Genomic DNA, 25830 nt, shown 5'->3' on the forward strand with positions numbered 1-25830 from the left:
CTCCTCCTCCTCCTCCCCCCCTCTCTCCTCCTCCTCCCCCCCTCTCTCCTCCTCCTCCTCCTCCTCCCCCCCTCTCTCCTCCTCCTCCCCCCCTCTCTCCTCCTCCTCCTCCTCCTCCCCCCCTCTCTCCTCCTCCTCCCCCCCTCTCTCCTCCTACCCCCCTCTCTCCTCCTCCTCCTCCACCACCCAGAGGTTCCATGCGATCAGGACCAGTGAACGGAAATCCTCAGCATCGCCCGGACGGACGCGGGACGGACTTTCCTATTGAGGAACGTCACCCGCCGCAAAAGAATGACCGAATTCTTGACCTTTAATTTTAATGGAACAAGAAACAACAGTCTTCATTCTGCTGTTGAGACTTAATGCGTTCGTTCGCTCCCTTTTGCGGAGTGTGAAGGTTTGGAAGTGGAACGATTGTCGGGGGATGCGGTTGTTGGGGACCGGGGGGGGGGATATTTCATTGGGACGCAGGAAAACCTGGAGCTGGATTCCTTCCGATCTCCGATATTAATCCGGATTCACGTGTTAAATCCCGTTGAAAATGGTCCTGAACCAACGCGGCGATGCTTCGGGAAACAAACAGTGACCAGAAGACGTGCTATTAGTTCGTGCTGCCTTGAAATAATCCAAGATCCGGATCCTCGGTCTTCTGCGAAACCCGGAGCGCGGTGTGAGGGATCGGGAGTCGGAGCTCGGCCGGCGCCAGCGGCAGTGCGGCCGCTCCCCCCTCTCCCCCCTCCTGTCCGCCCGGAGCCCCGCCAGCCTTCGGCCCTCACCACACGGACCGCACCGGCCCGGCCTCGGCTCGCAGGCCTGCTCCGGGCCGCAGGACGATGAGCTCCCTCTGGGCCTTCGTCAAGCGGCACCGCAGGAAATTCTTGTTCGCCGGAGTCCTGGTGGGAGGTAAAGGGGGGAATGTGGGGGGGCAGGGGGGATGTGGGGGGTCAGGGGGGATGTGGGGGGTAAATGTGGGGGGTAGGGAAGAATGTGGGGGGGCAGGGGGGATGTGGGGGGTAAATGTGGGGGGGTAGGGAAGAATGTGGGGGGGCAGGGGGATGTGGGGGGTAAATGTGGGTGGGGCAGGGGGATATGGGGGGTAAATGTGGGGGGTAGGGAAGAATGTGGGGGGGCAGGGGGGATGTGGGGGGTAAATGTGGGGGGGCAGGGGGGATATGGGGGGTAAATGTGGGGGGTAGGGGAGAATGTGGGGGGGCAGGGGGGATGTGGGGGGTAAATGTGGGGGGCAGGGGATATGGGGTGTAAATGTGGGGGGGTAGGGGAGAATGTGGGGGGCAGGGGGGATGTGGGGGGTAAATGTGGGGGGGCAGGGGGAATGTGGGGGTAAATGTGGGGGGCAGGGGATATGGGGTGTAAATGTGGGGGGTAGGGGAGAATGTGGGGGGGCAGGGGGGATGTGGGGGGGGTAAATGTGGGGGTGTAGGGAAGAATGTGGGGGGACGGGGGGATGTGGGGGGACGGGGGGATGTGGGGGGACGGGAGAATGTGGGGGGACGGGGATGTAGGGGGGGTAAGGGAGAATGTGGGGTGCAGGGGTGATGTGGGGGGTAGGGGAGAATGTGGGGGGACGGGAGAAATGGGGCAGGGGAGAATGTGGGGGGGACAGGGGAGAATGTGGGGGGGACGGAGGAAATGGGGATGGGAGGACGTGGGGGGGACGGGAGAATGTGGGGGGGACGGGGGAAATGTGGGGGATGGGGGAATGTGGGGGGGCATGGCAGTGGAGGGGAGAGGGGGTCGTGGCGGGGGAGGGGGGACGTGGTGGTGGCGGGGGGGGGAGAGGGGGGTGTTGTGGCGGGGGAGAGGGGGAAATGCCGCAGAGGGGAATGCAGGGGGTGGGGAAGAGAGGGGGAATATGGTTGGAGGGGAGGAAGGTTGAGGGGAGGGTGTAATTTGGTTTATTATTGTTACATTGAACTGTGAAAAACTTTGTTTAGCATGCCATCCATACAGATCATTTCATAACATCAGTGCATTGAGGTAGTACAAGAGAAAACAGTAACAGAATGCAGAATAAAGTGTTACAGTTACAAAGAAAGTGCAGTGCAGGCAGACAAAACAGTGCGTGGCATAACGAGGTAGATTGTGAGGTCAAGAGTCCAATTTATCATACTAGGGGACCGTTCAATAGTCTTATAACAGTGCATTGGAAGCAGTCCCTGAGCCTGGTGGTACGTGCTTTCAGGCTTTTGTATCTTCTGCCTGATGGGAGGGGGGAGAAGGGAGGATGTCCAGGGTGGGGAGTTGCAGGGGGAAGATTGAGTTGAGGGGCAGGAAGGTTGGTTTACTGTTGTCACGTGTACAAAGCTTTTGTTTGCATGCCATCCATACAGATCATTCCTAAGTGCATTAAGGTAGTACAAAAGGAAAACAATAACAGATTATAGTGTTACAGTTACAGAGAAAGTGCAGGTGGGCATGTAAGGTGCAAAGACCATGAGGTAGATTGGGAGATCAAGAGTTCATCCTTATAAGAGTCTTATAACAACGGGATAGAAACTGCCCTTGAGCCCGGTGGTACGTGTTCTCAAGCTTTTGCATCTTCTGCGTGACAGAAGGAGGAGAAGAGAGAATGACCGGGGTGGGGGAGGGGATCATTTATTATGTTGGCTGCTTTCCTGAGGCAGTGGGCAATGTAGACGGAATCAATGGAGGTGAGCAACACACAAGAGCGCTGGAGGAACTCGTTGGGTCAGACAGCATCTATGGAGGGAAATGGACAGTCGACATTTTGGGTCGGGGTCCTTCATCTCCAGAGATCCAGATTTCCAGCATCTGCAGACTCCTGTGCCCCCAGTGGAGGGGAGGCTGATTTTTGTGATGGACTAGGCTGTGCTCACAGCGCTCTGCAGTTTCTTGCTATCTTGGTGGAGCAGTTGCCATACCGAGCTGTGGGTTGGAAAGGAGGGGGTTGAGCTGAGGGCCAGGAAAGTTGAGGGGAATTTGGAGAAGAGGGGGTAGTTGAGGGGAAGAGGAGGAAGTTTGAGGGGAAGTTGTTGGAGAGGGTGAAGAGAGAAGGAGGGGGGTGTGAGTTGAGTTGGAAGATTGAGGGGAAGTGGGGGGCAGATTGAGAATCGGTGAAATGCAGGTAGAGGAGGGGGAGTCTGGGTGGTGGGGGAGATGGATAAGGAAGGGGAACATGACAATAGAGCTATTGTGGGAGGGGAAGAAGAGGTTGGGGTTGATGATAGGGAGACAGGAAAGGTGTGGAAGGGAAGAGTGCAAGAACTATAAGACAATCAGAAGATAAAGTGTCAGTGATGTGGATTTGTGGATAAATGTTGGCCCTGACACCAGAGCTTTGAATGGTACTTTGGTTGCTTTATGTCAAGTAGGTGGGGGCTGCTGTTCTTCGAGGGAACAGCTTTGGAATCTTTTAAATCCATCTGACACAGTAAATGAGTCTCAGAATGAAGGGCAGCCTGCCAAAAGTGCAAGACTCCCTCAGTACTGCAGCAGTCCAGATTCAGGTTCTTAAGTTGAATTGAATCTGGAAACTTCTGCCTTGGCTGAAAGTTAGAAACCTGAGCTGTGGGTGACCTCTGGCCTCAGTGAGACATTATTCCAAGGATCCGTTCATCCCTCCCAGGCAAAGATCAAATATCTCCCAGTGACGTCCGAAAATTCTGCTAGGTCATGCGCCATTGGATACAGAAAGAAAGTTAAGTTGACATTTCAGATCAGGTGATCCGTTTGAATCAGTACAGTCAGGCCAGTAGCACAGAAGCAGATTGTCAAATAACAAACGATCAAAGGGCTGAAATTCCCTTTTTAATGCAGAATAGGTCATGGATGCTTTCAACAGAACTTGTGCATTTCCTATCAGGATGCCCTTTACAGCCAGAGGAGCATTTCAGAAATGTAGCCATTGTTGAAATGTGATTGACGTTAGAGGTTTGGGGCAACATGCATAAAATGCTGGAGGAACTCAGCGGGTCGGGCAGCATCTATGGAGGGAAATGGACAGTTGATATTCCAGGTCGAGACCCTTCATCAGGACTGGGTGAGGAGTCCTGATGAAGGGTCTCGACCCAAAATGTTGACTGTCCATTTCCCTCCATAGATGCTGTCTGACCCACTGAGTTCCTCCAGCATTTTATGTGTTGCTCCAGATTTCCAGCATCTGCAGAATCTCTTGTGTCTACACTGAGAAGCTTTTGTTTGCATGACATCCTAATAGATCATGCCATTCATACTGTAAGTGCATTGAGGTAGTAAAAAGAAAACACAATGCAGAATATGGTGTTACAGAGAAAGTGCAGTGCAGGTAGACATTTAAAGGTTTGGAAGTGTTCTTTTGGAGGAGTAAGGTATACAACATTATTGTTTTTAATTACGAAGTTTAAAAGCCTTGCATCAAGTTTTGTTTTCCCTCCTAGGTGCATACCTGTTGGGGAAATATGCACAAAAGAAGATCCGAGATCTTCAAGAGCGAGAAGCGGCTGAGTACATCACGCAGGCGCGGCGGCAGTACCATTTTGAGAGTAACCAGCGAACCTGCAACATGACAGGTAAAACCTTCTCTATCGCTGTTGTGCAGTTCTTTCCGGTGGCCTGAAGGAATATGCAATCAGCTTGACGCTCAGAGCGTCTGCTCTGTTATTTGTGAAAACGGTGCGGCAGCTGAGGGGATTGATCTCCCTGGTACATGCTTGCCAGATGTGTCAAAATGATGAAGTTTGCACTTAGATAGTGTCAACCAAATATGTAGCTTGTTAATCATTGGTTGTGTTGGGAAATGGTGCACCTTTGCAATTAAGGCATGTGGTGTGTGTGTGTTGAGCATTCTCATTAGTTCTAACACGTTATGGTCGAAGAGTGAGGATGCATCTCCTTTGTCCCAACCATCAAGGAAGTTCCTAAGCTAGGAGATAGAGAGCCTGGTGACATGGTGTCATAACAACAACCTTTCCCTCAATGTCAGCAAAACAAGTGAGCTGGTCATTGACTTCAGGAAGGAGGGGGTGGTGCACATACACCAGTCTACATCAATGGTGCTGAGGTCGAGAGGGTTGAGGGGTTCAAGTTCCTAGGAGTGAACATGACCGATAGCCTGTCCTGGTCCAACCACGTAGACGCCTCTACTTCCTCAGGAGGCTAAAGAAATTTGGCATGTAGCCTTTGACCTTCACCAATTTTTATCGATACATCATAGAAAGCATCCTATCCAGACGCATCACGGCTTGGTTATGGCAACTGTCCTGCCCGTAACTGCAAAAAAGCTGCAGCAAGTTGTGGACACAGCTCAGTGAAAACCTGTCTATGGACTCTGTCTACACTTCTTGCTGCCTCAGGAAAGCAGCCAACATAATCAAAGACCCCACCCACCCCAGACATTCACTCCTCCCCCTCCCATCGGGCAGAAAATAATAAAGCTTGAAAGTACGTACCACCAGGCTCAAGGACAGCTTCTATCCTGCTGTTATAAAACTATTGAACGGTTCCCTTGACCTCACAATCTACCTCGTCATGACCTTGCATCTTATTGTCTACCTGTACTGCACTTTCTCTTTAACTGTAACACTTTATTCTACATTCTGTTATAACTTTTCTCTTGTATTACCTCCATGTACTGATGTGATGAAACGATCTGTATGGATGGCATGCAAAACAAAGTTTTTCACTGTACCTCAGTGCATGCGACAATAATAAACCAATTTAATTTAATTTTCCAATTTACCCTGTTTTGTGAAGAAGCTTTCCATGACCTCTTCTTGAGCTCCCAAAACCCAATAGAGTGATGTGTTTCAAAAAAGCAGCTTGTTCTTGATAATGATTAGAGTTGGTCAATGAATGCTAGTGTTTCTAATTGTGCCTGCATCTCCCAACAAATGAATTTTAAGAGTTCATTGTCTTTCAGCTGGTCTGATAATATGCCAACACCTTAAAAGCATAAGATGTAATGGCACAGGGACGTGACCTCTTTCGTTGTTGTAGACATTACTGAAACTCATTGTCCTGTGAGATTCAATGATCAACTGCAGTCTTTGTCCATGGCTTTTGGATGGCTTAGCCACCACATTGAAGGCGTGCACTGAAACATACCGACAGGGTGGGAAAGCTTTGTCATAGTAAGTAAATAAGACCGGCTCCTTACACTTGATTGTCTTTGCTTTAACAGTGCTCTCGATGCTGCCCACTTTGAGAGAAGCAATCATGCAACAGCTTAATTCAGAAAGTCTCACAAGTCTGCTAAAAAGCAGGTAATATACAGACAGAGCAAAGACCAGTCTATGGTTGTTGTAACACACCAATAATGGAATACTTGTATACATGGCATATTTCTGAGCCAGTACAATGCACTGATTGGATCACATTCAATCTGCAAGTATTGGAGAAGCTGCAGGGAATAAAAAGCCACAGGATGGATGCTAAGTGTAAAAGGTGATTAGCAAAACTTTCATTCTGTACAGCCAAAAGAAAAGGGAATGGAGGCCTTGGATACAGGGTGGGAAGTGCTGAAGCAGAGGATAAATCTTAGCATAAATCATTTTGCTTAAAAGGCCTACTTTAAAGCAGCAAGTTTAACAATTTAAGGGGCAACCAAATTAAAGAACTAAACTGGCCAGATGAAGCAAATTTAGGACATCGCTTTAAAATATACATGCTGGTGAGCAGGGCACCTAATTGTAAATGCAAACTTGTGAAAAGTAAATTTATGAGAAGCAACTTCAAGCAATAATGAACTAATGTCTGAAGTGATAGAACGTAGAACAGTACAGCACAATACAGGCCCTTCGGCCCACAAAGTTGTCCTCACCTTTAAACCTCGTTTAAGACTATCTAACCCCTTCCTCCCACATATCCCTCTATTTTAAATTCCTCCATATGCTTATCTAGTAATCTCTTGAATTTGACCAATGTACCTGCCTCCCACCACTGCCCCAGGCACCACATTCCATGCCCCAACCACTCTCTGGGTTAAAAAAAACCTTCCTCTGATATTTCCCTTGAACTTCTCACCCATTACTTTAAAGCCATGCCCTCTTGTATTGAGCATCAGTGCCCTGGGAAAGAGGTGCTGGCTGTCCACTCTATCTATTCCTCTTATTATTTTGTACACCTCTATCATGTCTCCCCTCATCCTCCTCCTCTCCAAAGAGTAAAGCCCTAGCTCCCTTAGTCTCTCCTCATAATCCATACTCTCTAAACCAGGCAGCATCCTGGTAAATCTCCTCTGCACCCTCTCCAACACGTCCACATTCCTTCCTATAAAACTCTGGTTAGACCACACAGTACTCTAAGTGTGGTCTAACCAGAGTTTTATAGAGCTGCATCATTACCCCACGGCTCTTAAACTCGATCCCTCGCCTTATGATAGCTAACACCCCATAAGCTTTCTCAACTACCCTATCCACCTGTGAGGCAACTTTCAGGGATCAGTGGATATTGACCCCCAGATCCCTCTGCTCCTCCACACTACCAAGAATCCTGTCATTAATTTTGTACTCTGCCTTGAAGTTTGTCCTTCCAAAGTGTACCACCTCACACTTCTCCAGATTGAAGTCCATCTGCCACTTCTCAGCCCAGCTCTGCATCATATCAATGTCCCTCTGCAATCTTCGACAATCCTCTACACTATCCACAACACCACTAACCTTTGTGTCGTCTGCAAACTTGCCAACCCACCCTTCTACCCCCTCATCCAAGTCATTAACAAAAATCATGGAAAGCAGAGGTCCTAGAACCGATCCTTGTGGAACACAGTCACAGTGATCCATCAATGTAGGAAAGGTATGGACACTGGGCAGGGAGAGTTGAAATATCAGTGTGAAGTTCAGTCAGACAATAGGTTTTCCTTACATTCCCTGATTTTCTAAAGAACAGGTTATGTTTGAAATTATAATGAAACATGGAAACAAATCATCCATCTCATTCATCATTGTAGGACCTTGCTATGTACATATTGGTAGTCATGCTTCCTACGTTATAAGCGTGACTACACTGAGTAGTTCAATGGGTGTAACTTATTTGGGGTATCTTGAGGTGGTCTGGGAGGTTATAATTCTGTACATATTTTACAAGTCATTCGTAATGTTTTTTCTGGCTCTGTTGCAGACCAGTTAACAAGTTGGAAATCTGGGAGGACCTCAGGATAATAAGTAAGCTTGGTTTCTGTTCTGCAATGTCTTCGGGTATATTGGGTGATGGTGGTGGTGTTTATAAACCTAGAATTGGACAGAAAAGTGAGTATTAGCAAGCTCTGTTTAACACATTTGGAAGGACAGGCAATGAATAGTATAGGGGAACTTCCTATCTTTAAAACTGGTGTTGGCCACAGTACAGACAGAAGGAGTGTGATCCTGGCCCAGTTGGATAGTATTTATACCCAGAGGCCTGGATTGATGAGAGGGAGCCGTTCAAATCCCAACATGACATATCAGAAGCAGGAGAATAACAAACAGGAGATGATTAGGCCCTCCAGCCCTTGGAACCTGCTGTGCCTTCATCAACGTCCTCTACTGATCTTCCACCTCGGTACCATTTTCTTGTTCTATCCCCACTTCCTTTGTTTCCTTTAATATCTACAAATCTATCAGTCTTTGTTTTGAATGAACTCAATGACTGAGCTTCCACAGGCCTCTGGGGTGGAAAATTCCAAAGGTTTACCACCCTCCGGGTAAAAAGATTTCTCCTCATCTCAGTCCTAAGCAACTTACTCCTGATTTTGTAACCCCTGGTTCTATACTCATCAGCCAAGGGAAACATCTTTCTTGTAATCATTTTGTTAGTTTTGATGTGCTCCTCTCGTTCTTCTAAACTGTAGAGAATACAGGGTGAATCGTCGTATGGAAAACCTGTCATTCCTGGAACTCGTTTCGTGAATCTTCACTTCACTGCCCCTATGGCAAGCATATCCTTTCTTAGCTAGGGATACCAAAACCTCTGGTTATGCCAAGTACAGTCTCACTAAGGCCCTATACAATCCCAGGCAACATCCCGGTGATTCACCTCTGCACCCTCTCCAGTGCTATCACATCCTTCCGATACCTTGGTGACCAGAACTGCACACAGTACTCTAGCTGAGGTCTGACCAAGGTTTTGTAAAGTTGGAGCATAACCTCCCCAACTAATGAAGGCCAGTATCCCATATGCCTTCGTGACCACATTGCCTGTGTTGTGGCCATCAAGGATCTATGGACATGTACCTCATGGTCCCTGTTCCTCAATACTACCTAAAACCTTGCCATCCATGGTGTGTGTCCTCGTCTCATCAATACTCCCAAAATGCATAACTCACATTTGTGGATGTGGATTTAACTCTCTCTACCATTTTTCAGCCCATTTCACCAAGTCATTAATATCTCTCCGCAGGCTAAGACTACCTTCCACACTAGCAACAGCTCCACCAAAAATCGTGTCAACCGCGAACTTGCTGCTCGTGCTTCCCGCATCCACGTTCCAAGTCATTCACGTATCTTATAAACAGCAAGGGTCCCAGCGCTGATCCTTGTGGGACACCACTTGTCACAGGCATCCATTTGCAAAAACAGCCCTCCACCGTCACCTTTTGTCTGAGCCAATTTTGGATTCATTTTGCCAACTTGCCCTGGATTCCATGGCCCTCCTTACCTTTTGAACTAGTCTGCCTTGTGGGACCCACGTTTTCCCTCATCTCTTTCCCTTTTAGCATGCCTATAGAAGCTCTTGCAATCCTATTTTTTTAGGTTTCTTGCCAGTCTACCCTCACTTTAGTCTTTGACCTGTTTCTCTATGCCTGACCCACTCAAGATTTCCAGTATTTTGATACTTTCAAATTCAATCTTACGATTTATATCATATTTTTGGTCCTTTGCCGAGTTCTAAAATGCTGCCAATCCTCGGGCCTACTGCTATTTCTGGCAGCTTTATAAACATCGCTTATTTTAACACTATCTTTAATTTCACTATTAATAACACCAGCTTTTACTAAATAAAGGTGCATTAGTAATCATGACAATTAAGCTACTAGATTCCTGTGAAACCTAACTCTTTTCTAAAGTTCTTTAGCGAAAGAAATCTGGCAATTTTATCACTGAGGCTATTTGCAACTCCAGACTCTCAGCATCACCTGTTAATTGCCTTCTGGTAGGCATTCTGTTCACTTAGGCATGGCCAATAAATGCTATCTTTGAAAAAACAGTTGCGTTCCGAGAATTTAAAGAGTGCTTTAGGTATTTAATTTGTGGGGCTTTTTTTGCTGGATGCCTGTGAAAATACATTGGTAGGAAGAGGGATGAGGTCTTGAAAAGTAAGTTTAGGGAGCTAGGCAGAAGGCAGAAGAACAGGACCTCAAGGGTAGCAATCTCAGGATTGCTGCCAGTGCCACACGATACTGAAGGTAGGAATAGGAGATGGCAAATAAGTGCGTGGCTGAGAAGTTGGTGCAGGAGGGAAGGTTTTAGATTTTTGGATCATTGGGATCTCTTCTGGAGAAGGTGGGACCTGTACAGAGAGGACGGGTTACACCCGCACCTGAGGGGGGGGGGGCCAATATCCTTGCAGCCAGGTTTGCTTGGGTGGTTTGGGAGGGTTTAAACTAGTTTGCGAGGGGGTTGGGAACCAGAGGAGTAGGTCAGAGGAAGAAGGGGGTGGGGAAAAGTCAGATCTAACAGGTAGAAAGGCTTTGAGGAAGGAGAAGCAGAGTACCGGCTATAAAAGTAGAAAGGTGGATGGGCTAAAGTGCATTTACTTAAATGCAAGAAGCTTCAGGAATAAGGGAGATGAACTGAGAGCTTGGATAAGTACATGGGACTACAATATTGTGACTATCACAGAGACATGGCTGACATCGGAGCAGGAATGGATATTGAATATTCCTGGTTTCCAGTGTTTTAAAAGGGATAGCGAGGAGGGGGAGAAGAGGAGGAGGGGTGGCAATACTGGTCAGGGACACTATTACAGCTGCAGAAAGGGTGGATGATGTAGAAGGATCCTCTCTAGAGTCAATATAGGTGGAAGTTAGGAACAAGAAAGGAGCAGTTATTCTACTGGGAGTATTTATAGGCTCCCCGGTAGCAGCAGGGATACTGAGGAGTAGATTGGGAGGCAGATTTTGGAAAGATGCAAAAATAACAGGGTTATTATCGTGGGAGACTTCAACTTCCCAAATATTGATTGGCACCTGCTTAGTTCCAAAGGTTTAGATGGGGCGGAGTTTGCTATGCTAAGTGTGTCCAGGACGGATTCCTGACACAGTGTGTTGACAGACCGACTAGAGGAAATGCTATATTAGATCTAGTTTTAGGTAATGAACCAGGACAGGTGACAGATCTATGGGTGGGTGAGCATTTGGGGGACAGTGACCACTGCTCCATAACCTTTAGAATTGTCATGGACAGGGATAGGAGCAAAGAGGATGGGAAGATATTTAATTGGGGAAAGGCGAATTATGAGGCTATAAGGTGAGAACTTGAGAGTGTAAATTGGGATGACGTTTTTGAAGGGAAATGTACTGTGGAGATGTGGTCGTTGTTCAGGGATATCTTGCAGGATGTTAAGGATGAATTTGTCCCAGTGAGGCAGAGAAGGAACGGTAGGGTGAAGGAACCGTGGGTGACAAGAGAGGTGGAACAACTAGTTAGGAAGAAGAAGGCAGCAGACATAAGGTGTAAGCAGCAAGGATCAGACAGGGCTCGTGAGGAATATAGAGTGGCAAGGAGGGAACTTAAGAAGGGGCTGAGGAGAGAGAGAAGGGGACATGAAAAGGCTTTGGCGAGTAGGGTTAAGGAGAATCCCAAGGCTTTTTACTCATACGTGAAGGGCAGAAGGATGGCTTGAGTAAAGGTAGGTCCGATTAAAGACAAAGGTGGGAAGATGTGCCTGGAAGCTGTGGAAGTGGGTAAGGTTCTCAATGAATACTTCTCTTCCGTATTGACCAAGGAGAGGGGTCTTGATGACACTGAGGACAGTGTTGGTAAGGGTAATGTTCCAGAGCATGTAGATATCAAGAGATAGGATGTGTTGGAGCTGTTAGAAAATATTAGAACAGATAAGTCCCCGGGGCCTGACAGAATATTCCCCAGGCTGCTTTGTGAGACGAGGGAGGAGATTGCTGAACCATTGTCTAAAATCTTTGAGTCCTCGTTGTCCAGGGGGATGGTACCAGAGGATTGGAGGGTGGCGAATGTTGTCCCCTTATTCAAAAAAAGGGAGTAGGGATGGTCCAGGGAATTACAGACCGATGAGCCTTACATCTGTGGTGGGTAAGCTGTTAGAAAGGATTCTAAGAGATAGGATCTATGAGCATTTAGAGAAACATGGACTAATTAGGGACAGCCAGCATGGCTTCATGAAGGGAAGATCTTGCCTCACAAGCCTGATAGGGTTCTTTGAGGAGGTGACCAGGAAGATTGATGAGGGTAGTGCAGTGGATGTGGTCTACATGGATTTTAGTAAGGCGTTTGACAAGGTTCCGCATGGTAGGCTTCCTCAGAAGGTCAGAGGCCAAGGGATCCAGGGAGGCTTGACCGTGTGGATTCAGAATTGGCTTGCCTGTAGAAAGCAGAGGGTTGTGGTGGAGGGAGTGTATTCGGATTGGAGGGCTGTGACTAGTGGTGTCCCACAGGGATCGGTTCTGGGACCTCTACTTTTTGTGATTTTTATTAATGACTTAGATGAGGAGGTGGAAGGCTGGGTTAGCAAGTTTGCAGATGACACAAAGATCGGTGGTGTTGTGGATAGTGTGGAGGGCTGTCGAAGCTTACAGAGGGATATTGATAGGATGCAGAGTTGGGCTGACAAGTGGCAAATGGGGTTCAATCCGGAGAAGTGTGAAGTGGTACACTTTGGAAGGACAAACTCCAAGGCAGAGTACAAGGTAAATAGGAGGATTCTGGGCAGTGTGGAGGAGCAGAGGGATCTGGGGGTTCATATCCACAGATCACTGAAATTTGGCTCACAGGTGGATAGGGTAGTTAAGAAAGCTTATGGGATGTTAGATTTCATAAATCATGGGATTGAGTTTAAGAGCCGCGAAGTGATGATGCAGCTCTACAAAACTGGTTAGACCACGTTTCGAGTACTGTGTCCAGTATTGGTTGCCTCATTATAGGAAGGATGTGGAGGCGTTGGAAAGGGTACAGAGGAGATTTACCAGGATGCTGCCTGGATTAGAGAGTATGGATTATGAGGAGAGACTAAAAGAGCTAGGGCTTTACTCATTGGAGAGGAGGAGGATAAAAGGAGACATGATAGAGGTGTACAAAATATTAATAGATGGAGTAGACAGCCAGCACCTCTTTCCCAGGGCACCAATGCTCAACACAAGAGGGCATGGCTTTAAGGTAATGGGTGGGAAGTTCAAGGGAGATGTCAGAGGAAGGTATTGCACCCAGAGAGTGGTTGGTGCATGGAATGTGCTGCCTGGGGTGGTGGTGGAGGCTGATACGTTGGTCAAGTTGAAGAGATTGTTAGATAAGCATATGGAGGAATTTAAGATAGAGGGATATGTGGGAGGAAGGAGTTAGATCGTCGTAGGAGTGGTTTGAAGGTCGGCACAACATGGTGGGCCGAAGGGCCTGTATTGTGCTGTATTGTTCTATGGTTCTAAAACACAGCCACCTTGTGAAGCAATGAAAATATTACATTGTCATGAGCTGGTTCTGTCTTCATAGGCTTGGTTGCTGCTGCCCTAAAATGCCAGTTATATTCTTTCTTTTACAATATTTTTATTAATTCCACATAGAGAATACAGAGTACGTGAATCAAAAAAATATATAATAGTACTGAATACATTGTCTTGAATCAGATTTAAAATCGCAATACCCCATAATGGTAATCAAAAATGATAATTAATAATGATTAAATTGCAATAATTTTATTATTAAAAAAATCTAAACCCACTACCAAGACCAAAGCTGTTTGGTAAGGAAAGAAAGACAAAGAGAAATCCTTATCACATAATGATACTAGCCAACATCTGTGCTTTGATCATCAAGTCAAAGGTTTTGAAAATAGTTCTAAAAAGGTCCCCACAATGTTTTAAAGTCGAAGTTGGAATCAGAAATTGAACAATGGATCTTCTCTAAATTTAGGTACGACATAACATCACACAACCATTGAACATGAGTAGGGGGAGTAACTTCCTTGCATTTAAGCAACACAGCCCTCCTGGCTATAAGAGAAATCAAGGCCAATATATGTAGATCAGAAGTTTCCAAAATTGTGCCTTTCTTCTCCAACAATCCCAACTAATGCAGTCAAAGGATTAGGCTTAAAATTTATTTTAAAAAGCACAGAAAAAGTTTGAAATAATTCTATCCAGTATTTTTTAAGACTCGGACATGTCCAAAACATATGGATTAGAGAAGCCTCTCCATTATTGCACTTATCACAATAGGGAGATATATCCGGATAAAAACAAGATAACTTGTCTTTGGACAAGTGAGCTCTCCGGACCACTTTAAATTGAAGGAAGGGGAAGTTATATTCTGATAAAATAATTGTCTTTGAACTGAAATTCTGACTGCTCAGTGCTGTATAGTTCCCCATTCTCAGCTCAGATACTCAAACCTTTCTTTTTTCCCATTTATCCATTCACCCACCACCTCCTCTTTCCCCAAGGTTTCAGCCGGAGCATCGTAGCCGTGTATAGTACTTGCATGCTAGTTGTCCTCTTAAGAGTCCAGCTAAATATAATTGGAGGATACATCTACCTGGACAATGCAGCGGTTGGTAAGAACGGCACGGTAAGTTGGTTCTGGGAACTTTCTGGAACAGTTTTTAGAAAAAAGAAGCAAACAGCTGGAAAACAGTGATCAAAGATCAACAGAAAATGCTGAAATTACACAGCACATTCCAAAAGGAACTGAATAGGTTGCCTGAAACTTTCACTTGGCATAAAAAAAATTGATTCCAGCCACTTAACAGTAGTGTCATTTGAAACCCATCCATTTAAGGAAATATTAGCAAGGTAGATAGCCAAAGGCTTTGTTAAAGAGAATCGTTTTAAGGATTGTATGGGCGGAGGAGAGGTTTAGGGATGGGATTGAAGGACCCAGGACCTCGGCACTCGAAGGCAGGCCTGATGGAGGTGGGATGATTAAACTGGGGGAAATTCAAGAGGGCAGCATTACTGCCATAGGTACAGAAAGCCCCAGAGGGTTGCGGAGTTAGAAGGAAAAGCTCCGGGAGGGATTTAAAAACAAGCAGGAGAATTTCTTATTTCAAACACGTTAAGATAAGGTTTCTTTATTAGTCTCATGTACATCGAAACACGCAGTGAGATGCATCTTCTGCGTAGAGTGTTCTGGTGGGCAGCCCGCATGTGTCGCCATGCTTCCGGCGCCAACATAGCATGCCCACAACTTCCTAACCCGTACATCTTTGGACTGTGGGAGGAAACCGGAGCACCCGGAGGAAACCCACGCAGACACGGGGAGAACATACAAACTCCTTGTAGACAGCGGCAGGAATTGAACCCAGGTCGCTGGCGCTGTAATAGTGTTATGCTAACCACTACACTACCGTGCCTGCCCTCAAATGTTCAGCTGAAGAATAGCAGAGGATGATTAGATCATGACATTTTGTAGAATGCCTCAATGGAAGGGCTGAGTACAGACATTTTCTTTGCAGATGTTAATGGGCCTGATGGGTATATTTGCAGCATTTTGTGTTCTTTCTCAGTAGTGATCGATACTAGAGCAAAAATCAGGATGCTGGAGGAACTCGGCAAGTCAAGCAGCATCTGTGGAGAGAGATAGTCGACGTTTTGAGTTGAGACCCTTCATCTGTACATTTCCCTCTGTAGGTGCTGCCTGACTTGCTGAGTTCCTCTCATGTTTTTTTTTGCTCCAGATTCCAGCATCTGCAGTCTCTCGTATGTACAGAATCAGGTTTATTATCACTGACTTAGCTGACGTGAAATGTGTTGCTTTGCAGCAGCAGTACAGTGCAAAGACATAAAATTACTATGAATTACAAAAACAACTAAACAGTGCAAAACAAAAGAAATAACGAGGTAGTGTTCATGGACTGATCAGAAATCTGATGGCAGGGGGGAAGAAGCTGTTCCTAAGTCATTGAGTGTGGGTCTTCAGGCTCCTGTACCTCCTCCCCGATGGTAGTAATGAGAAGAGGGCATGTCCCGGATTGGTTGCACGAGGTACCGCATTTTACCCGTGTTTAAATTAAATTTAAATTTTACTTACAGCGTGGTAACAGGCCCTTTCGGCCCAACAAGTCTGCGCTGCCCATTTTAAACCCATGTTAACCTACCCGTACATCATTTGGAATGTGGGAGGAAACTGGAGCACCCAGAGGAAACCCACGCAGACATGGGAGAACGTACAAACTCCTTACAGACAGCGACCGGAATCGAACCCCGATCGCTGGCGCTGTAATAGCGTGGCGCTAACCACTACGCTACCGTGCTGTGCCATTGTTGGTGTATGATGCACTGAAAACCTATGCAGAAAGAAGCCCCCTGTGATGAATTTATGCTTGCAGCATCAGGACTGACGATTTGATAAATCTTTTACCCTGAAAATCATTGATGGTTCAATTGACAACATTGCCTCTGTAGTACATTAATATTGCCATAACATGGCTCTGGAACCCAGAGGATCGTAGTCACATGGCATGTACCTTACAAAGACAAATTAAAAACTTGTTACCCATGTTCCCTTCTCTGTTGCAGCTGGTTGTCGCTAACCCCTCTAAGTGGCACTGGCACTTCTTAACTCCAGAGCTGTACGTTCACAGTCTAATCCAACATTGGAATAGGAATCCAAACCAGCAAATAGAAATCAGACTCGGGAGCAACACACACAAAGTACTGGGGGAGCTCAGCGGGTCGGGCAGCATCTATGGAGGGAAATGGACAGTTGACGTTTCAGGTCGAGGCCCTTCATCAGGACTCAGTCCCTCCTTAATTATCCCCCAGTGCTGCAATCAGTCCTGATGAAGGGTCTTGACCCGAAACGTCAACTGTCCATTTCCCTCCACAGATGCTGCCTGACCCACTGAGTTTCTCTGGCGCTTTGCGTGTTGCTTCAGATTTCCAGCATCTGCAGTCTCTTGTGTCTCCAGAAATCAAACCCAGCCCCGAGTCTACTTTTGAGCAGGCCGTGCCAGGATATCTCATAACATCCCAGGCATTAGAGAGCGAAAAGATGGACTTACATTGCAGGTTGGTAGGTTAATTGGCTGATTTACCACTGATGTGTAGGTAAGAGGTAGAATCTGGGGGGAGTTGATCGGAATAAAAAATAGGATTGATGTTTTTGGTGCTTGATAGTCAGCGTGGACTTGGTGGGCCAGAGGGACTGTTACGGTGATGTGTGACTCTGAGCAAGCTCTTACGGCGTTAACGGACACGTAATATTTTTATTGTAAAGAACTGAGCAATTAAATACTGGCCAGGGCCTCAGACGGAGCCTCCTGCTCAGCTTTGAAATAGTTCTTTCGGATCTTTTGCATCCACATAAGAGAGTAGGAGGCTGCCTCAGTTTAACATCTCTTCTGAAGGACACCAAGTGTGCTAGTGTGGCTCTCCCTCGCAACCCTACCGGAATGCCAGCTTTTCCCTAGAGTAGGTCGTGAACCCACAACCACCCAATTCAGAGGCAAGAGGATGTTAGCTCCTCAGTCACAGCTAACACAGATAAATCCCCAAAACAGTTCCTCATCTCATTTTGGGGTCTTGTTTTGTGCAGAATGTCCAGCATTCAACAGTCACTGCATTTCAGAGGTGATTAATTGTACATGAAGCAGGAAGGATGTCCTGAGAGATGTTATGACTTGTTGCAGAACTGTAGATACGGCCACCACCTCAGCCTCTTGACAGCCACTGTTACTGTCTCACTCACCTTGTCTTTTGTATTGCAGATGCCATTAGTCCCTCCTGAGGTGCAGCAACAGTACCTGTCCAGTATACAGCATCTTCTTGGAGACGGTAAGCGTAATCATTACTTTTATCATGCACCAGGTTGCCTTCAAACATAAATCAGTAGGGAGTGCATTCCAAATTTCATTGTTGACCCAATCTCTTGGTCAACAGTTTACTCTTTTCTACATTCATTCGATATGGGTGCTGCTTCATTGGTTCTGCAACTCCAGCATCAACATCGTGGTAAACTATTGGGGTTCTCTTTGGAACATCAGGGAATAAATCTCAAAATTTTAAAATTAACTGCTTCATTTGCTATTTTTGCTGAGGTTGTAAATGAGCCAACTTTTTTTTCCAAGGTTTTTCAAAACATCCTCATTCGACAGTCTTGCTGAAACAATGTTTGTACAGGTAAACGACAAAGTGGACTCCACAGATTGCTCCAGAAATCCATACATGGATTTTAAAGTGAAAATCGCAACAATTGTTCTTCATCCATAGATACAGAGACTGGCCGTCAGTGCTACCAGCTCCCTCTCGTGCTCTCTCCTTCGTCTGTGCAATTGCCAGCATGTTCCAGCTAGTCTTTTTTTCTCCCTCTGCAGTAGTCAGATAAAGCCACACACACTACCATTCAGGCATCTTAAAGGGAGACTCATCAAGTAGCAACCTGGGCTCGTAACAGCACAAAGGGTCACTCTTCACCAGAGGCCCTAGAGAAAGATGCTCATAGATAGATATCAGGCTCTGAAACCTGGATTCACTCTAACCAGGAGGGACAGAATTCAGTGCTCTGGTGTTTAGCAACAGTGCAGGTAACAGGCTGATTGATCAGCCATACTGAAGAATTCTCACATAGGAAGGCAGGATGTAAAAAAGGACCGATTATCGTTTGCATTTTAAGTCATTGCACTGAAAGTAAAACAAAAATTTGGATTTGCCAAAGGAGTTAAATGAGGAACTGAAATGTAAATAAGTCTGAGGGAATCTGACACTGTTGTTCAGAGTCAGAAAGGTGACCACAGTAATTATAACTTCATGCTAATTAAAAGTCAGTTACTGCTTCTCAAATGAGCCTTATCGCTGGCTTTTTGGCAAGAATGGTTCGCACTAAATAGATGGTTCTCTGTTGAAAGCACCTGTGACGACTACAATAATCCATCCTGCAGAGCAGCGAAGTGTCACTGATGCCAGCTTCTCTGTGTCATTACAAGCACAAGCAAATGGATGTCAATGTCATTCCTTGCCTTGTGGAGTTACCCTGTGGTTATCACATCAGAGGGTGACAGTGGAAAAGGATAGAGGCCGCTCTTTGCTTGATTACTTGGATTAAGTAGCTGGCATTGAGTGATCCTGGAGTGTAGAACTGGATGGGGAACAGTAGCTTTGTGGTTGTTACTGAACCAATATTAGAAGGGAATGAATTTGAATCCCACCATAGTAGATGAGGAATGAACATAGAACACAATGGCACAGTGCAGCCCCTTCGGCCCACAATGTTGTGCTGACATTTTATCCTGCTCTAAGATCTATCTAACCCTTCCCTCCCACATAGCCCCCTATTTTTCTATCATTCATGTGTCTGTCTAAGAGTCTCTTAAATGTCCCTAATGTATCTGCCCCCACAACCTCTGCTGGCAGTGCATTCCACGCACCCACCACTCTCTGTGTAAAAAAAAAAACAATTTACCCCTGGCATCCCCCTTATACCTTCCTCCAATCACCTTAAAATTATGTCCCCTCGTGTTAGCCATTGTCGCCCTGGGAAAAAGTCTCTGACTGTCCACTCGATCTATGCCTCTTATCATCTTGTACACCTCTATCAAGTCACCTCTCATCCTCCTTCTCTCCAAAGAGAAAAGCCCAAGCTCGCTCAACCTATCCTCATAAGATATGCTCTCCAATCCAGGCAACATCCTGGTAAGTCTCCTCTGCACCCTCTCTAAAGCTTCCACATCCTTTCTGGAAAAATAGAAAAAACATCATCAGTAATGCTGACCATGAATCTACTGAGTTGTCATTAAAATGGCATCTGACTCCCTAATGTCCTACCTCATCCTGACTATGCCTCCAGACCCACTCACGTGATTCGCTCCTCACTGCCTGCTGAAGTGGCCCAGAGGGTAATTAAGGGTGGATGCTAGCCGAACCAATGACATCCCCATCCCATGAACCAAAAAGGACTTGATCATCTACAGGGTCTGGTAGTGTAGTGCTTAAGTTACTGAACTAACCCACCTGAGTTCTGGACCGTTGATCTGGAGACTTGAATTCTGCTCCCACCACGACAACTTCAGAATTTAAATTTAATTAATTCACCGTGAAGTTGCCTGATTATCATTTTTTTTAAAAAATCATTTACTTCAGTAATGTCCTTTAGGTCAAGTAATCTGTTCTTGCCCAGTCTGGTCTATGTGCCTACCAATGCGGTTGACTGTTAACTTGTTTCCTCAGTCAGTTAGGATTGGGTAGTGAATGGAGGGATTTCCAGCAAAACCCACACCCTGGGAATTAATGTATTTTTAAAAAGAAAGTTATGAGAGATATGGATAGGGTAGACTGTCAGAATCTTTTTCCCAGGGTAGGAATGTCAAGTTCCAGAGGACACACATTTAACGTGAGGGGGGAAAGTTGAAAGGAGATGTGTGGGGCAAGTTTACTTTCCACGGAGGTGCCTGAAAAGGGCTGCTGGTGTTAGTAGCATTTTAAGAGGTTTTTAGACAGACAAATGAATATGCAGGGAATGGAGGCATATGGATCATGTTCAGGCAGAAGAGATTTAGTTTAATTTGGCATCATATTCAGTATAGACATTGTGGGCTGAAGGGCCTGTTCCTGTGCTGGGAAGTATTTTTGGTGTCTGAAGAAACTCATAATTTGGGATGAGAGTGTAGAAAGATAATTGGAGGTCTTGTGCAGGGACACTGCTTCATTCTAGTACACTTCAATCCAGGCAACACTCTGGTGAACCTCTACTGCACCCTCTCCAAAGCCTCTACATTCTTCCTGTAGTACTCCAAATGTGGCCTAACCATAGTGTTAGACAGCTGCAACGTGAATTGTATAGCTTTTATACTCAGTGCACTGACTGATAAAAGCAAGTATACCGTTCACTTTCTTTACCACCCTAGCTACTTGTGCTGCCACTTTCAGGGAGCTCTGGACTTGCACCCCAAGTTCTCTCTGTACGTCAATGATCCTAAGGGTCTTGCCATTTACTGCATACTTTCCTCTTTTACTTGGCTTGACCTCCCAAAGCATTACACCTCACACTTGTCTGGATTAACCTCCAACTGCCATTTTCCTACCCATTTTTTCAACTGATCTATATCCTGCTGCATCCTTTGGTATTGGTATTGGTTTATTATTGTCACTTGTACCGAGGTACAGTGAAAAACTTGTCTTGCACACCAATCGTACAGATCAATTCATTAAACAGTGGAGTTGCATTGAGTTAGTACAGAGTGCATTGATGTAGTACAGGTAAAAACAATAACAGTACAGAGTAAAGTGTCACAGCTACAGAGAAAGTGCAGTACAATAAGGTGCAAGGTCACAACAAGGTAGATTGTGAGGTCAGAGTCCATCTCATCATATAGTCTTATCACAGTGGGGTAGAAGCTGTCCTTAAGTCTGGTGGTACGTGCCCTCAGGCTCTTGTATCTTCTACCCGATGGAAGAGGAGGGAAGGGAGAATGACCTGGGTGGGTGGGGTCTTTGATTATGCTGGCTGCTTCACCAAGACAACGAGAGGTAAAGACAGAGTCCAAGGAGGGGAGGCTGGTGTCCGTGATGGCAATCTTCTACTCTGTCCATAACACCACCAATCTGTGTATCATCTGCAAAGTTATCAGCCCATCTACATTTTCATCCAAATCTTTGTATATAATGTGTGTATATATGAATATGTATGTATTGCCAACATTATTTCGATGAGGGGCACATCTTTATTTACATGAGTGGTTCCAAAGGGTGGGTCCTTGTTTGGCTAAGATGCACTGAGGTAGAGGAGCTCTGTGTGAACTTACGGAACCTGAGTACACTGAAGAAGGAGCCATTCCCCAAGGCGAGTGCAGCTGGTGCTGGGAGAGCTGACCATTGCTTCTGTCCCTTCAGGGTAGCCCCTTCTGTCCACACAAGCTTCTAACCAAGGCTTTGTTTTGCTTCTACTTCCACCTTCAACTTTAGGTTTGAATGAACTTATAACGGTGGTGAAGAAAGCTGTACAGAATGTGATTGGAAGGTAAATATCATGGCACTTGCCACTGTTCTGTTCTGACTGTGTAGTAATGAAAATAGACTTTTCCTGCAATAAGAACTGTATTTGGTTGATGAACATCCATGGAAGTTGTTGATTGGACATTCTAGGCATCTGGTGTGATTTCCTTATCAGGCAAGTAATATTATTCCCTTAATAACATTCATAGAACATAGAACACTACAGCACGGGATAGGCCCTTCGGCCCACGATGTTGTGCCAACATTTTATCCTGCTTTAATATCCATCTAATCCTTGCCTCCCACATAGCCCCCCCATTTCTCTATCATTCATGTGTCTATCTAAGAGGCTCTTAAATGTCCCTAATGTATCTGCCCCCACAACCTCAGCCGGCAGTGTGTTCCATGCACCCACCACTCTCTGTTTAAAAAAAAACATACCTCTGACAACCCCCTTGCACCTTCCTCCATTCGCCTTAAGATTATGCCCCTTCGTGTTAGCCATTTTCACCCTGGGAAAAAGTCTCTGACTGTCCACTTGATCTATGCCCCTTATCATCTTGTGTGCCTCTATCACGTCACTTCCTCTTGGAAAATTATGGGGAAATGAGTCTATTGTCTGGGAGCACTCATTCTTGGGCTCCTCTGTCACAACTAGGTTCCAGTAATGCTACTCTTGGGCTCCACTCGGTTAATCCTTGCGAAATCTGAAATGATAGGCTCACTACAGAAACCACTGTTGATGTTCCCAGTGTGGGTATTGAGAGCACCTTTGATGTGCATATCAATTTCTAGGCCACAGAGCTGAAAAACTCTGAGCACAGGCTTGGTCACTATGTTATGAAAAGCATAATATAAAAGTTGCCTCACAGGTGGATAGGGTAGTTAAGAAAGCTTATGGGATGTTAGCTTTCATAAGTCGAGGGATTGAGTTTAAGATCCACGAGGTAATGATGCAGCTCCACAAAACTCTGGTTAGACCACACTTAGAGTACTGTGTCCGGTTCTGGTCACCTCATTATAGGAAGGATGTGGAAGAGTTAGAAGGGGTGCAGAGGAGATTTACGAGGATGCTGCCTGGTTTAAAGAGTATGCATTATGAGGAGAGACTAAGGGAGCTAGGGCTTTACTCTTTGGAGAGAAGGAGGATGAGAGGAGACATAATAGAGATGTACAAAATATTAAGAGGAACAGCCAGCACCTCTTTCCCAGGGCATCAGTGCTCAATACAAGAGGGCATGGCTTTAAAGTAATGGGTGGGAAGTTCAAGGGAGATATCAGAGGAAGGTTTTTTTACCCAGAGAGTGGTTGGGGCATGGAATGCGCTGCCAGGGGCGGTGGTGGAGGCAGGTACATTGGTCAAATTCAAGAAGTTGTTAGATAAGCATATGGAGGAATTTAAAATAGATGGATATGTGGGAGGAAGGGGTTAGATAGTCTTAGGCGAGGTTTAAAGGTCGGCACAACATTGTGGGCCAAAGGGCCTGTATTATGCTGTACTGCTCTATGTTCTATATCCTGGCTATGGTGAAAGAAAGATTTACAAAAATAGTCACAAGGAGGAGAGTGTGGTATTGAGAAAGATCGAACAGGCTGGGACTTTTTCCTCCAACGGAGGGGAGACTAAAGGTGACGTGACAGAGGGCTTGGGGTGGGGATGGGAACCGGAATCTGTAGCCGTCAATAAGTCCAGTCGGGAATTCATGGGAAACTTATCCCAGAGAGCAGCAAGAATATGGAAGAAGCTCGCACAGTGCGTTCAGGTGACTGGAGGTAAATCATTTAAAGGGAAGCTAGCTTATTATACAAAGGAGAAAAGAATAACAGATATGGTGATCAGGGAGAAGAAGTGGGTTTTGAGGATTGTGTGGAACTTGAACACAGGTGTCGATCTTTTGGGTTGAATGGAGATATGAGACTGCAGATGCTGGAATCTCGAGCAAAAAAACAAACTGCTGGAGGAACTCAGTGGTTCAGGCAGCATGTGGAGGGAAATAGATAGTCAACATTTCAGGTCCAGATAAAGGGTCTCGACCCACAACATTGACTGTCCGCTTCCCTCCACAGATGCTGCCTGACTGAGTTCCTCCAGCAGCTCGTTTTTTCCTTTGGATTAGAACATAGAACACTACAGCACAGTACAGGCTCTTCAGCCCACAATGTTGTGCCGACATTTTACCCTACTCTATCTAATCCTTCCCTCCCACATAGCCCCCTATTTTTCTATCATTCATGTGCCTATCTAAGAGTCTCTTAAATGTCCCTAATGTATCTGCCCCCACAACCTCTGCAGGCAGTGTGTTCCACACACCCACCACTCTCCCCCTGACATCCCCCTTACACCTTTCTCCAATCACCTTAAAATTATGTCCCCTCATGTTATCCATTGTCGCACTGGGGAAAAAGTCTCTGACTGTCCACTCGATCTACGCCTCTTATCATCTTGTACACCTCTGTCAAGTCACCTCTCACCCTCCTCTCCAAAGAGAAAAGCCCTAGCTCGCTCAACCTATCATTGAATGGCCTGCTTCTATGCTGTAACCAGTGTTGGAGAGTCCTGCACTCATTGGCTTTGTTGTGCCATGTGACACTGTACAATTGCTAACAGCTGACCCACTTGCCCACGCAGTTTGTCACTGAAGCAAAGCGTGTCACTGCAGGAGCTGGAGCAATATCTGGGTGAAATCCGGCAGCAGGTGGAACATCCCAGTGAATCAGAGGTGACCGTGACCAAGTCCCCGCTGTGTTGGTATTTAATCCCCGATGAAGAAGCCACCTTGTCCTCCCAGGTAAGGCTTGATCCTGCAAACAAGTCTGCTTGGCAATTGAGTATCACTGCTGGTGTGCTGCATTGATTACACTGGGAAGCACTTTGTCTCAGACATTGTCCTCGGATGTTGTCCTCCCTCACTGCCAGTTTGTTGGGTTGCAGCTCTTGGGTCTGTGTCAGGCAGGTGATCATTGGGTGGGTAAGTAACTGCCCAAAGCCTTCCTGGGAAGCCTTAACCTGCTGCCTATTTCCCTGGAGTCATACAGCACAGAAGATAAGATTAAGATTTATTCATTCGTCTCATGTACATCGAATCACACAGTGAAATACATCTTTTGCGTAGCGTGTTCTGGGGCAGCCCGCAAGTGTCGCCACGCTTCCGACGCCAACATAGCATGCCCACAACTTCCTAACCCGTATGTATTTGGAATGTGGGAGGAAACCGGAGCACCCGGAGGAAATCCACGCAGACACAGGGAGAATGTACAAACTCCTTCCAGACAGCAGCCGGAATTGAACACTAACCGCTACACTATCATGCTTGCCCTGCTCTGGCACAATGAGTCCATGCCAACTATCAGACACCCATTTAAATGTAGAACAATGCAGCACAATATGGGCCCTTCTGCCCACAATGTTGTGCCGACCTATATAAACCTACTCCACGATCAATCTAACCCTTCCCTCCTACACAGCCCATAACCCTCCATTTTTCTTACATCCATGTGCCTATATAAGAGTCCCTTAAATGTCCCCATTGTATCAGCCTTTACCACCACCCGCGGCAGTGCATTCCAGGCACCCACCACTGTGTTATTTTTAAAAAAAAACTACCTCTGACATCTCCCCTGAACTTTCTTCCTCTCACCTTAAACAGATGTCCACTGATATTGGCCATTGCCGCTCTGGGGAAAAAGGTGCTGCTGTCCACTCTGTCTACGCCTCCCATAATTTGTATACCTCGATCAAGTCTCCTTTCATCCTGTGTTGCTCCAAAGAGAAAAGCCCTAGCTCG

The 25830-nt window shown here is 46.1% G+C and overlaps 1 protein-coding gene across 1 annotated transcript in view; it reads left to right on the top strand.

Moving 5' to 3' along the window:
• The first annotated feature begins 225 nt into the window (after positions 1–225).
• pex3 (peroxisomal biogenesis factor 3) overlaps positions 226–25830 on the top strand; it is a 44929-nt gene continuing 19324 nt past the window's right edge. The window contains exons 1-8 of the mRNA XM_052011718.1: positions 226–903; positions 4398–4529; positions 6140–6221; positions 8077–8120; positions 14563–14687; positions 17827–17893; positions 22016–22070; positions 24675–24834. Of these exons, the coding sequence (XP_051867678.1) occupies positions 834–903; positions 4398–4529; positions 6140–6221; positions 8077–8120; positions 14563–14687; positions 17827–17893; positions 22016–22070; positions 24675–24834 (735 nt within the window). The 5' untranslated portion in view covers positions 226–833. The remainder of the gene's footprint in view (positions 904–4397; positions 4530–6139; positions 6222–8076; positions 8121–14562; positions 14688–17826; positions 17894–22015; positions 22071–24674; positions 24835–25830) is intronic.

This window comes from Pristis pectinata, chromosome 3 (genome assembly GCF_009764475.1).
Source record: "Pristis pectinata isolate sPriPec2 chromosome 3, sPriPec2.1.pri, whole genome shotgun sequence".
Classification (NCBI taxonomy): domain Eukaryota; kingdom Metazoa; phylum Chordata; class Chondrichthyes; order Rhinopristiformes; family Pristidae; genus Pristis; species Pristis pectinata.